The 12,862-nt window shown below is 42.7% G+C and overlaps 1 protein-coding gene across 10 annotated transcripts in view; it reads right to left on the bottom strand.

The window, feature by feature from the left end:
• The window catches only part of Zeb1 (zinc finger E-box binding homeobox 1), a 159,165-nt gene extending 146,681 nt beyond the window's left edge, over positions 1-12,484 (bottom strand). For 2 of the 10 annotated variants that reach the window (XM_069998252.1, XM_069998256.1), the window contains exon 1: positions 12,055-12,146. In XM_069998252.1, coding sequence (XP_069854353.1) covers positions 12,055-12,112 — 58 coding nt within the window. In that variant the 5' untranslated portion in view covers positions 12,113-12,146. Of the gene's footprint in view, positions 1-9,313; positions 9,447-9,633; positions 9,977-10,515; positions 10,609-12,054; positions 12,147-12,231 lie in introns of those variants that run through there. The other 8 variants (XM_069998258.1, XM_069998260.1, XM_069998259.1 and 5 more) reach the window with 6 other exon arrangements.
• Between the last annotated feature and the right edge of the window lie 378 nt (positions 12,485-12,862).

Genomic DNA, 12,862 nt, shown 5'->3' with positions numbered 1-12,862 from the left:
TTGCTCCTGGCCAGCCCAAGAAAATGAAGTTCATGAGATCCTATCTTAGTGGGAGAAGCTGGGCATTGTGGTACACGTCACCCCAGAAAGGCAAAAAGAATAAAATGGGAAAATCATAGTCTAGGTGCAGGGCCCTGGCAACAAAGCAAGCCTCTCTCAAAAGAGCCAGTGCAAAAAAAAAAAAAAAAGTCTGGAAGCATGTCCTTTTTTTATTTTCAAGGAGAGGTACCAAGGAGTTACAGTCACATAAGTAAAATAATAAGTACATTTCTTGTCGAACTTGTTACCCCTCCTTCATTTTTCTCCTACTTTCCTATAGTGTCTTCCTAGCAAGTGCAAAGCTCTAAGTACAAACCCCATTACTGAAGAAAAAATGGCAAAAATCATTCCACACACATACACACTTGTAATCCCAGCATTTGGGAGGATGAAGTAGAAAGATTCTGAGTTGAAGGCCAGTCTGACATACACAGTGAGTTTGAGGCCCTCTCCTCAATAAAAGGATAAGTAACATTTAATTTACTAAATGTCTATGGTAGAGAACCTAAACCAAAAAACAATAACAAAAACAATAAGTAGAGGTCTATTCAGAACCATCAATAAATGCCAAAAATATTTTTAAAATTATAATAAATTATAATAAATGTAGAGTGTTTTACATTTTTGGAGAACCAGAATTAATGGCAGTAAAATTATTTTATTGACTATGTTTGTAAGGCCCACGTTTGTTTGGGTTGTGATTTATTGATTTAGAAAGAAGTAAAAAGAAAATATGCATTTCCCCATAAAAGCATAGAGCATAGAAATACATGGCCAACTGGGCAAGTATTTGTGTACTGTATATGTGTAGATCTTAGCCACTAACTTGAAATCTGTGTATGCTTCTAAGTGAAGTAACCCTTTCGTTATTTGAAGGTAGCAGAAGTGGTGGTGGAGACAGTAAGGGATAGAGCTCCACTGTAACATGATGCCAATGAATCCATTGGCATTATTACATGATAAGTGAGAACTCAGAGAAGCAGAATGAATTTGCTTTTAGATTTATAAATTTTTCTTCTTTTCATAAAACAAGCCTATCTTGAATTTTAAAATATGTTAACAAAATATACAATAAAATATAAAATGATGAATTACACAAATAAAGTGTTATTTTCTGCTTCAAGACTTTTCCACATTATTTGGTAACATTCAAACTCATTATAGTAACTGAAAGTCTTTTTAGTTCACTGCTTCCTTATTTTTTTTGAGCCTTATCCCTACTGTGTTCCACTCACCCACACAGTGCAGCAAAACCTGTCCCACGGTGTGTGGGTATTTGTGTGCAAGCATGCACGCGTGCATGCGTGCATGCATGTGTGTGTGTGTGTGTGTGTGTATGAGAGACAGAGAGAAACAGTCACATACTGTTCTTCCTGTATAGAACATTTGTTTGCAAGAATAACTTATACATACATCTTTATGATACAACACTGTCCTCTTTGTATATGGGACTGAGTACCATAGCAGTTACCAAAAAACCTTTAAGTTTGTTTTTCCATTTTTCCTTTCCTACTACAATGTAAGCTACTACAATGCAAGCTATTATGTATCTTCAGTTGCAATGCCCTAGTACACAGTAACCTAACATATCCATTCCACAGAAGAACAAACTCAGGCCTAGATAAATCACATTATCTTCCCAACTTCATAGACAAGTTTCCAAATTCACTGACAAGTTAATATTACAATGAAAGAGTTTTATTTCTCAGTTCAATGTTTTTTCTATAAATACATCAATAGATACCAGGATCAAAAGTTACTGACATTAATGTAGATTATTCAATTCAAATACAGAGCTAAAAGGAGAATTTTAAAGTAATATATATGATAGATATAAGCTATAATGAACTTTCAAGAAATCAAAAAAATAAAAAGGAGAAAATAAACCACGTGATAGACAAAGGATTCATATACAGAACTGCAAAGAACTAAAAATGGCATAAGAAACACTCTAACAAATGGGCAAATTATCTGAACAAACAGTTCGCAGAAGAAGAAATACAAATAGCTAACAAATACATGAAGAAATGTGCAACATACTTAGCTATGAATAAAATGCAAATCAAAACAATAGAGTAAGATTCTATCTCACCCTAGTCAAAATGTCAATGACCAATAAAATATACAACAACAAATGCTGATAGAACATGTGGGGGAAAAGGAAACCTTATATACCATTGATGGGAATGTACATTAGGTGTGACCACTGTGGAAATCAGAATGGTCCTCAAAAATCTAAAACCAAACCCATTTTATGGTGCTACCATACCACTTTAAGGCAAATATCCAATGGCATATAAATCAATATACAAGACAGATATCTGGGAACTCATGTGATTTATTGCAGCTTTATTCACAATGGCCAAACTGGAATCAATCACAGTGCTAAACAACTGATGAATATATAAAGAAAATATGGTATCTACATACATATACATACATGCTATGTATGTTCCCACATACACATGTATACACATGTGTATATATGTACGTAACATGTATATATGTATATACTATAACATATGTGTATATATGTATGTATGTGTAGATACACAGAGATACAATTGTAATTATGAACTCTTTAGAAGGCTGAGGGAGAAGGAAAGAAGGAAAGATAATGATGGAGGATGAATAATATTGAAATAACTGAATATATGTTGGTGACATAAGGAATCTCACTGAAGGCTGTTGAACAATAGAGGATAGGGGAGATGGGGAAAGAGCAACAGAGATGGGTTCACTTGACTAATTCTAATGTAAAATGCCATGATGAAACTCCTTTTCCCAATTAATACACTAAAATATTTTTAAATGAGTGACAGGTTATACAGGGGGGGTGGGGGGAGTATCAGTAAGAGGGAGAGAGTTAATGACAAGAATGAAGGAAAATGAATATGGTTGAAGTACTTTATATACATATATGAAAACAGAACAATGAAACCTGTTGTAACTGTCTTTAAGTGGGGTAAAAAAGGGAATATGGGAGAGTGGATAGTTGATGGAAAAGGTAGGAGGGTGCAGAAGTGTGGCTCAAGTGGTAAAGCACCAGCCTACAAGTGATTGGTTTAATAAATATCCCATGTAAAGATAAAACCTATAGAATGTGAAAGGATTGGTATATTGTTAAGCTTATTAGAACAATGTAGGAAATAAGTAATCACAAAGGTAATATTCACATCCTGCTTAACTATGACCACTCTCCTTGGGCATTTTTCTCTGACATTGTAGCCTCACTAAATCTTTTGCTTTGGTTAGAAAATAGGCCCTGAAAAAATTAATTTCAAATGCAGATTTTTCAAAGTGGATTTTGATGCATTAAGAACAAGTGTTTTTTTGGGGGGGAGAGTAATTTTTTAAGCTCTAAGTATATTTTAGATATGAGGCCTTGGCAGATGCATAGCTAGTAAAGCTCTTCCATTCTGTGGGCTATTCATCTTGCTGGCTATATCCTTTGCCATACAGAAACTCTTTAGTTTGATGCAATCCCATTTATCCAGCCTTTCTTTGATTTGTTGTGATTCTGGATCTTTGCTTAGAAAGTTCTGACCCGTGCCTAGAAGCTCTAAGTGTTTCCCCTATCCCTTCTTGTAATATTTTCCTGGTGTAAAAAAATAACAACCCAATTAATAAATGAGCTAAAAAGTTAAAGAGAGACTTCTCAGAAGAAAAAGTGAGAATAGCCAAGAGATACACGAGGAGATGTTAAACATCTCTGCACATAAAAGAAATACAAATCAAAGCAACATTGAGATTCCACCTCACCTGTTAGAATTGGCATTATCAAGAAAACTAATAGTAGATGCTGGCCAGGATGTGGTCAAAAGGGAACGTTACTACACTGTTCGTGAGAATTTAAACTTGTTCAAACACCCTGGAAAGCAGTATGGAGGTTCCTCAAAAATTAAACATAGAGCTTCCCTATGACCAGCAATTCCACTCCTTCGCATTTATCTAAAATCACAAACAAGGCCACACTAAAAGCTACCAGCACACTAAAAGCTACCAGCACAACCATGTTCACTGCAGCATTGTTTACCATAGCCAAGATATGGAATCAACTCAGATGCCCCTCAGTGGACAAATGGATCAAGAAAATGTGATGTGTGTGTGTGTGTGTGTGTGTGTGTGTGTGTGTGTGTGTGTGTGTGTGTGTGTGTGTGTGTGTGTGTGTGTGTGTATGCACACACACAGTGGAATACTATGCTTTCATCAGAATGAATGATACTGCCTCATTTCTAATGAAACAGAAAGATTTGGGAAAATTATATTAAGTGAAGTAAGCTAGACCTAAAAAACAGAAGTTTCCCTCATTTAATAATAAGAATACCTAAAAATCTACAAGTAAACACAATGCATGGTTATAGATTTAAAAAATTATACTTGAACACATAAATTAAACAGGACTGTAACATTCACACAGTGATTCCAAAGAAAGTTTTAAGATAAGATTACAAAGGCTCAATAGGCATTTGCATATGATCATATAAGATGATGTTCATCTAAATGAACTCCAAGAAATAAAAATAAGAGGTTTTTTATTTTACTTTTTGTTATTTTTTTGTTCTGTCTTTTGTTTTTTCCCTTTTGTCACTGCTTTTGTGTTCTGTACTTTTTGTCTTGTATGTATGTTTATCTGTTTTGGGATGGGTAAGGAGAAGCACAAAAATAAAGGGTGAACTAATTCATCAGTGATATTCACTAGACATTATGTTGAAAATGAACTATAAAACTTGGTGGGGGGAGAGCTCAGGAGGGAAAAAATTGGAAGAAAATGAGGGAATATGTGACACCACTAAAAAAAGAAATGTACTCATTACCTGACCTCTAACTGTAACCCTCGGTACATCACCTTTACAATAAAAAGAAAGAACAAGTTATTCATCTTTTGCATATTACTGAAGGTTGCCAAAGGCAGGCTAGTAAAACAGAATATGAGACAGGAACCAACTGTCCACACCTATCATCTAAAAAATCATCTTGAGCCTGAGACCTGGGGGGGTCATAGTTCAAACCTAGCCCAGGAAGAAAAGTCTGTAAGACCTCATCTCCAATTAACCAGAAAAATGATAGACTAAAGGCATGGCTTAAGTAGTAGGGAGTCAGCTGTGAGCAAGAAAGTTGAGTAAACAAGTCTAGCAGTGGTATTTAGAACCTAGTGAGGTATATCTGAAAATTTTCATTTAATACTTTTGGACCATGGCTGACCAATAACAACAGAAATTGTGGAAGGTGTAACTGTAGATAAAAGATCTGCTGCATTACATTTTAGCTCATAATTAACAGTATGTATTTATTAACACAGGCATGAGCCACTGCACCCAGCTGGTTTTGTTATAATTGTTCCATTTTATTACTGGCTGCCGTGAATCTCTCATTGTGTTTAATTGTAAATTAAATTTTATCATAGGTATAGATAGAAAAGACATTATATCAGATACAGAGTTCATCAAGCACTGGAGGAACATATACTCTCCTCATAAGATCTCATGGGCAGCATAAAGATGTTTTGCTTAATATTAACCATATTTTCCTCAGCAATGCCAACATAAATATCAGATTTTACTTGTATAAAAATTCAAGGGCAGCTGAGCACCAGTGGCTCATGCCTGTGATCCTAGCTACTCAGGAGGCTGAGATCCAAGGATCACAGTTCAAAGACAGCCCAGGCAAGAAAGGCCATGAGACTCTTGCCTCCAATAAACCAATAGAAAACCGGAAGTGGTACTGTGGCTCAAGTCTTGGCTTGAGCTGAAGAGTGCAGGGGCAGCGCCCAAGCCCAGAGTTCAAGCCCCATGACAATATAAATAAAAAAAAAATATCAAGGGCATCCTTAAAAACACCTATAGAAGCAAAAATAACTTAAAGTTACATTATGTGAACTGAATGATCCTTGTGGATACAATAGTCCAGCTGTAATACAAATTGTAACCAGGATTTTAATGGAAGTTTTTCTACTGGACATATATCAGTCTACACAACTTCTAATTTTGTCAGTCTACACAACTTCTAATTTTTGTCATGATTATTTAGCTAGAAGTATGTACAACATTAATCCCTTTAACAGGTAGTGTGAAGAACCATTTTATCATATGCTCTAATCAAGATACCTTTGTAGTTTAAAACTTCTGAATTTTATTTCAACAATGCCCTTTTCTGTTAATTTATGTCTATTAGAAAAGAACAACATACATTTCCCTATAAGTTAATGGTCATGTTGCAAAGATTAAGAAGTATTTTTCAATCTTAAGTAGTTCTGTAATTAGTTCTATTTCATCTTCTTCCAACATGAGCACAATTTGCAATTTTAATACATGTAGTTAAGAGTTTCTGGCCAGGCACAGTAGCACACACTTATAATCCTAGCTACTCAGCAGACAGCGATCAAGATGATTGTGGTTCAAGATCAGCCAGGACAAAACATTAGTGAGACCTATGTCAAACAAGCCAGCTATGGTGATTACAACTGTAATTCCAGTTGTGTAAGGCATGGGTAGGAAGATCTTCGTCTGAAGCTGCTTGAGCAAAAACCATAAAATCTTATTTGAAAAATGACCTTAATCTAAACAGAGCTGGAAGTGTGGCCCCAGTGGTAGAGTACTTGCCTAGTAAAGACAAGGTAAAGTATTTCCTAGTCAGTCTAAACCCCAGTACCACAAAAATATACTGCTGCATGATACTGCATCTGTCTTGATATCTGGTTCTAAAGCATGGAAAAGTTAAAACACATTTATGAAAAATAATCACACTTATTTTTAAAATTCAATTCCCAATTCAATACAAGTTTATCATATGCTTCATAGCTACTAAGATTACAAATACAGGAGGGCACAGAACTTCAAAAATACTGGATACAAGAAAAATAAACAAAAGGCATTAAGTAAATATTTCCCATGCTTTTATTTCAGGGTCATTTAAAGTAACTGATGATGCTTTCAATTTATATTAAACATTTAAGTTTTCCTTTAAGAAGATTCATGAAAAGTACACACAGGATCACCTGATAGTTTAGATAATTCCTACGTAAGTCACTATCAACAGTGTTAACTGTTTCATTATGGTACTGGCATTAGAGCATTTACAGAAACATTTAAAATTAGAAAAATAAATACTTTTAACATTTGAGCTAATGCAAGGCTCAAAAACTGTAGTTATATCAACATAACCATGTGCGTAGAAAACAAAGGCATAACTAAAAACATTAAACTTCACAGAATCATTTTCATGTAAAAGTTATCATTTCAGCCTGGCACTGGTAGCTCATGCCTATAAACCTAACTAGTTAGGAGGCTGACATCTGAGGATCATAATTTGAAGACAGCCTTTGCAGGAAGGTCTGTGAGACTCTTATCTCCAACTAACCTCCAAAAAGTCAGAGTGGAGCTGTGGCTCAAGTGGTAGATTACTAGCCTTGAACACAAAAGCTAGGAACAGTACTCAGGCCCTGAGTTCAAGTATTAGGACCAACACACACACACACACATACACACACACACACCCTCAAGTTATAATTTCAATTTTTATGGTTTGCTGAGCAGAGCATAAGTATACAACAATTAATAAGCCTCGACTCTTAATTTAAAGACTCGAAATAAATTTATATTCTTTAACTTTTAGTTAATAGATTTAAATTTATATACCGATACTTAACTAGAAAATGAAGTGAAGAAGGGCCACCAGTAGGAAAGGGACTTAAAAGAAAAGATAAAATCTAAAAACCACTAACATCTGAGTGACTACTGGCTAACAAATATATTAGCAGCTATCTGCAAATCCCGTTACAATTCAAGTCTATGTAAGTTATGGAAAACTTGTTACCTTGTTTTATCAATTGCAATTTCCTTACTATACTTAGCCATTTCATTTTTTGAAAAGAAAGACTATATATTTGCAGGAATCTTATGCTGAACAAAAAGAGGAAATTCAGATACACAAAATAAATAAAAGCAGTCATTGCCTGTCCTTCTCCAAGCCTAAGAACATAAACTTCTTTTAAAAGAAAAAAAGGTCTGCTTTAAAGCAGATTGGATGAATATCAAGATTTAAAAAGTTCAAATTTATAAAAAATTATTCAAGTTAAAAACATTCCTACTTCTTTCTAATGACAGTAAACTAGAAAATACTAATGTCTAATTCATTAAGAGCTAGTTTTAAGTAACAGTAAGACTCAGAATTATACAGAAGATTTCAATAAGCACAGAAGATAGACAGGCTTATGATACTACTGCATAATAATCATTTTTGTTAGCATCCTCTACTGGTAGTTTCCTAAGACAGCAAGAAGAAATGGTGCTAATGACAGAAAGGTACCTGCCTGCTGTTCTATCAAAGGTAAATTAATCAGCATGTGGTCCTTAGTAGCTTGAGTACATTGAGTCAAGAAAAACAGGAAGGAAAAAAAGAAGAAAACCACATATAATGTGGGAAATGAGTAGAGACAAATTTTTAAAAAATCACAATGAAGCATTAAATTATAGTAGTAAAAACCAATTTTAGCAATTCTAATGTCACTCCTTCACAGATGACTAACATCATTACCCTAGTGACCCCAGAAGATTTGATGCTTTGGCCAAATCTTGCTCAACGAGTTTACCTATGTGTAGTTCTACTCTGACACTGTCATTAATATCCTACCTTGCAGATGTAGTCTAGAAAGAAAATATTTTACTTAAGCCTTTGCTGTAAAAATCTGCATACCATATTTCAAAATGAATAAAAATACTGTTCAAATATGAATAACAAAATATTTCTATGATTACCTCTCATTGTATACATTATTATTTCATTAAAAGATTTAAGAGTTAATATTTTCCAGACCATTATCTCCAAAATATCTGCAGCTTAAATATGACTGCGTTGCTAAGAAATATTAACTGGTACTATCCCGAGGTTTCACAACACAATGACACATACCTTCATTTTTCATATGCAAAATCTGAGGCTAAATCATATAGGTTGGCTACAAAGATCAGCAATGGATGAGAAGCATTTGAGAACAAAAAGAAATACTAGCGCATAGCCAAAAGTGATGAAAATGGAAGATACCTGTGGTAGTACAGTGCTGTCTCAAACACCTTTTGTTTTCTGAGAGCAACGCATACCGCAGACAAGACGTTTCTGCTAAACAGCCCCAAATCCGTTTTTCTAATATTAAACACAAAGGAAAAACACTGGCAGCAAGCTTGGGTATAAATACATCCTCCCCAGAGAAGGAAATCAGCAGACAGGAGGGGACTGACAGACATGCAGGAGAAAACTAAACACCATCTTTTTCTACCTGCACAAGTTGCCATTTGCTGCAGCGATCAAGAACCTCTTTCCTGTTGATTTCAAGTACCTTTCAGGATAGCTTTTTTTTTCCTCCTTAAGTCATCTGTTGATATGTCTTACAAGTATAATATTCATATCACAAGATCTCTAGGAGAAGAATCCATTCTTTCCTGTTCAGGTAAACATGTTTACAGCAGCTGCACGGACGCTGGGTGGTTCAGACTCACATGTCACACACATGTCGTCAGCAACAAGAAAAGCCCCTTTCTCTGGCGATCAACATTTTAAATAAGGTAAAAGCAAATAGCCTTTTCGGAACCAACTTACCTTTCATAAAGCCACATCAGCAACGGCGGCCAACAGCTCAATACAGAACACACACTACGTGACGCTAAAACAGGAAATTAAAATAGCAATAGCCTATGCTCTGCTTCTTGCAGTAACAAGTCATCCCTCCGCCGTGAGGAGACCAATATACCTTTCGGTGTAACTACCAGGTGTCTTAAAAGGCAACCATTTATTCGAAAAAGTAAAAATCATTCATGGAAGCGGTGACTTTAATGTCGACTCAGTTATATTAAAAATACGTATTATGATGGAAAGGAAACATCTTGGAACAGCCTAAAATCTTCCTATCTGATTCTAGACAGGAAATCCCACACAAATTCTAAAATTGCCAGGAAAGGTTACAAAACCTCGCCTTTCTGGTCCCAGATGGGAGGGAGAAAGGGAGCTTGGGCGCCGGGGGGGGGGGGGGGGGAGGGGGCACCGCCAGAGTTGTGACTTAAACACGTAATTCCTCATTTTTCCGGACGCTACAGCGATCGCACCAGGGGCTCATTTATTCTTCCACTCTCCGAAAGTCCTCGTGAAAATAAAGCAGGAGGGAAAAAAAAAATCGAGCCCTCCGTCCCAAATGCACGCGCAATTCCTTATATAGCCGCGGCTGCAGCGCAGGGCCGTTGCCGCCCATTATTATACAAACAGGTACCCGCGCGCGCGCGGGGCGGGGGCCTCGCTCCGCCCGCCGCGCGCCCGCCGCCCCCGGCCGGCGAGTCTCGCCCCTCTCGCCACAGGAACTGTCCAGACAATAACAATCAGCAGACATTTCGCCGCTGAACTAGACACCGAGAAGGCACCGAATTGCTCTCTCCGCCACCACCCCCCCCCCCCCCCGCCGCCAGATAAATAGACATGCAATCAACTTACACCGTCCGTCCAAACTGGAAAGGGCGACCGTGCGACCACCGCCACATGTGTGGACCTCGGCTCTTTCCCCTCGTCCGTCTGTCTGTTCGCTCTCTCACCCTCTCTTTCTTCTCCCTTTCTTTCCTTTTTAATTTTTTTTTTTTTAAAAAACAACTCTCACGCCAGTCGAAGGGGTGTGTGTTTCCCTGGCACCCCAGCACTGATCAATAAACACTGCCGCGGCGGCGGCGGCCCGGGCGCGTCCGTCGGTCCGTCCGCCCCCTCCCCCACCCCCACTCCACACCCCCTCACCCTCCTCCTCCTCCTCTTCTTCCTCCTCCTCCACTCGAGACCCAGAGCGCCATCCCAGTTTCAGCTCTCCGTCCTGCCCAGGTAACAACCACCACCACCACCCCCATCCCGCACCCCAAAACCGAAAGAGCACGGAGCGCGGCCATGCGTGCAACCCCGTCCCGATGCGGGCGGGGGATCTGTCTGTGGTGCTTCCCGGGCTCTGGGATCAGGTAGTAACTCCACAAAACACCGCTGCACGCCCGACCCCGCCGCCAGCCACGCAGCTCCCCGCAGCAGCAAGTAGGCGCCTCGTCCGGCTTCGCACCCCCCCCCTTCCTTGCCACCCCTCCACCGTGGCGCCCCACGAGATGTTCAGAAAACAGGGACCTCACTCGCGGGGGTTGGCCCGCGAGCGCCCAGGCCTGAGCCCGCCGCGGCGGGGCCCGAGGCGCGCGGAGGAGGGGCGCCGGGGGGCACCCACGGCCCCGCGCGCCGCCCTATCCCCGCTCCGCGAGAGCGCGGGTCACAACTTTACCGCCGCCGTCCGAGCCCGGTCCGCCCGCCGCGCCGCGCCGTAGCGCGCACCGCCGGCGCCCGCGCACACTTACACACACACACACACATATACAGAGACACGCGCGCGCGCGGACGACACGCAGCCCGCGGCGCCCGCAGCCCGGCCCGGCTCGGCCCCGGAGCCCGAGCGCCGGCGCCCGCCGTGGCCGTGGCGCGCGGAAGCCACTTTGCCCGGGCGGCGCGGGGCGCAAGTTTGTGCCTCAGCTCTCCCGGGGAGGGGGGGCCTGGGGCGCCGCCGAGGGTGAAGCACCCGGAGACGGCCGCGGAGGAGGGGAGCGGGAGGCGCCGGGGGGCGAAAAGAGTGGGGAAAAGTGCGGAAAGAAGCAACAGCCGCTCCACCCGGGACCAGAAAAGTCGCCGGCCGCGTCCGGCCGCCCTCCCTGCGCCGGGGATGCGGCCGCGGCGGCGGCGGCGGCGGCTAACGGTCCAGGGAGGCGGCAGGCGGCCGGAGCCGCTAGGCGGAGAGAGCCCAGGTAAGAGACATAACGGTTCGGGGAGAGCGGGCGGCCGCGGGCGCCTCGGCACGGCGGCGGCGGAGGGGGGCAGAGCACTACTTTCTACTTTCCCACTCCACTTTGCCCGTCCCTGCCCCGGCCGCCCCCAGCCCGGCTCGCCCCCCTCACCCTCGGGGCGCCTCGGCTGCCCGGCTCCCCCTGACTCCGCCGCTCCCGGGTCCCCTCCGCCACTCACCGTTATTGCGCCGCGGGTTCGCCTGCTTTCTGCGCTTACACCTGGGGCCATCCGCCATGATCCTCTCGCCTGTGTCTAAATGCTCGAGTCACCTCCTCCCCCTCCCGCCCTCCCTCCCTCCCTCCCCCTGCTCCCCCCTCACCCCTCCGCCTCCACCCCTCCCCCTCCCCACCGCACCTGGTTTACGACACTCGCGGCTTTACGACATCACCTTCCTTACACCTAGAGGCGCTCGCTCTACGGCCGGAACCTTGTTGCTAGGGACGGGATGGTTTGCGGCAACCGTGGAGGCTGCGGAGTTTGAACTGAGTGGAGAGGAAAAAGTTTTGTTTTGGGTTTCCCCTCAGGTGTAGGGCTGTGTGGGGGCGAGGGCCGGGGGCGTTGGGGAGCTGGTGGGCCACCGGGTCAGCAGGGCGGCAGGCTGGCACGGCGGGAAAGGTAAAAGTTAAGAGGCTCCGCAGCTGGCGGCTTGTGGACTGGCCACACCCGCTGCGCGGTGCGGGGCGCCGGCGGGCTGGCCCTGGGCTGCGGGCCCGGTGCCCTCGGAACGGGCCTGCGGGCGGGGCGAGCCCCCCCTGCCGCCTTCTTCCCGGAGGTTGGGGCCCTGATCCCGCGCGTGCGGGTTCGCCCGGTGCTGCTGGTGGGACGGGGGAGTGGGGAGGGGGTGGTCGGGAGCTCCCACGGTCGGGGGAAGGGCAGCGGCGGGGAGCCCAGCCCTGGAGGGTGAGGACGCCCGGCCACCTGCCCAGCTCCGTGCTGACCCACCACCCCTCCGCACCCCCGTGCCCCGCGCGGGGACGCACCGCTC

Source organism: Dipodomys merriami, unplaced genomic scaffold, assembly GCF_024711535.1.
Source record: "Dipodomys merriami isolate MVZ:Mamm:240054 unplaced genomic scaffold, mDipMer1.0.p SCAF_51, whole genome shotgun sequence".
Taxonomy (NCBI): Eukaryota; Metazoa; Chordata; class Mammalia; order Rodentia; family Heteromyidae; genus Dipodomys; species Dipodomys merriami.
Note: the sequence above shows the minus strand (reverse complement) of the source record. Positions and strands in the feature narration are given on the sequence as shown.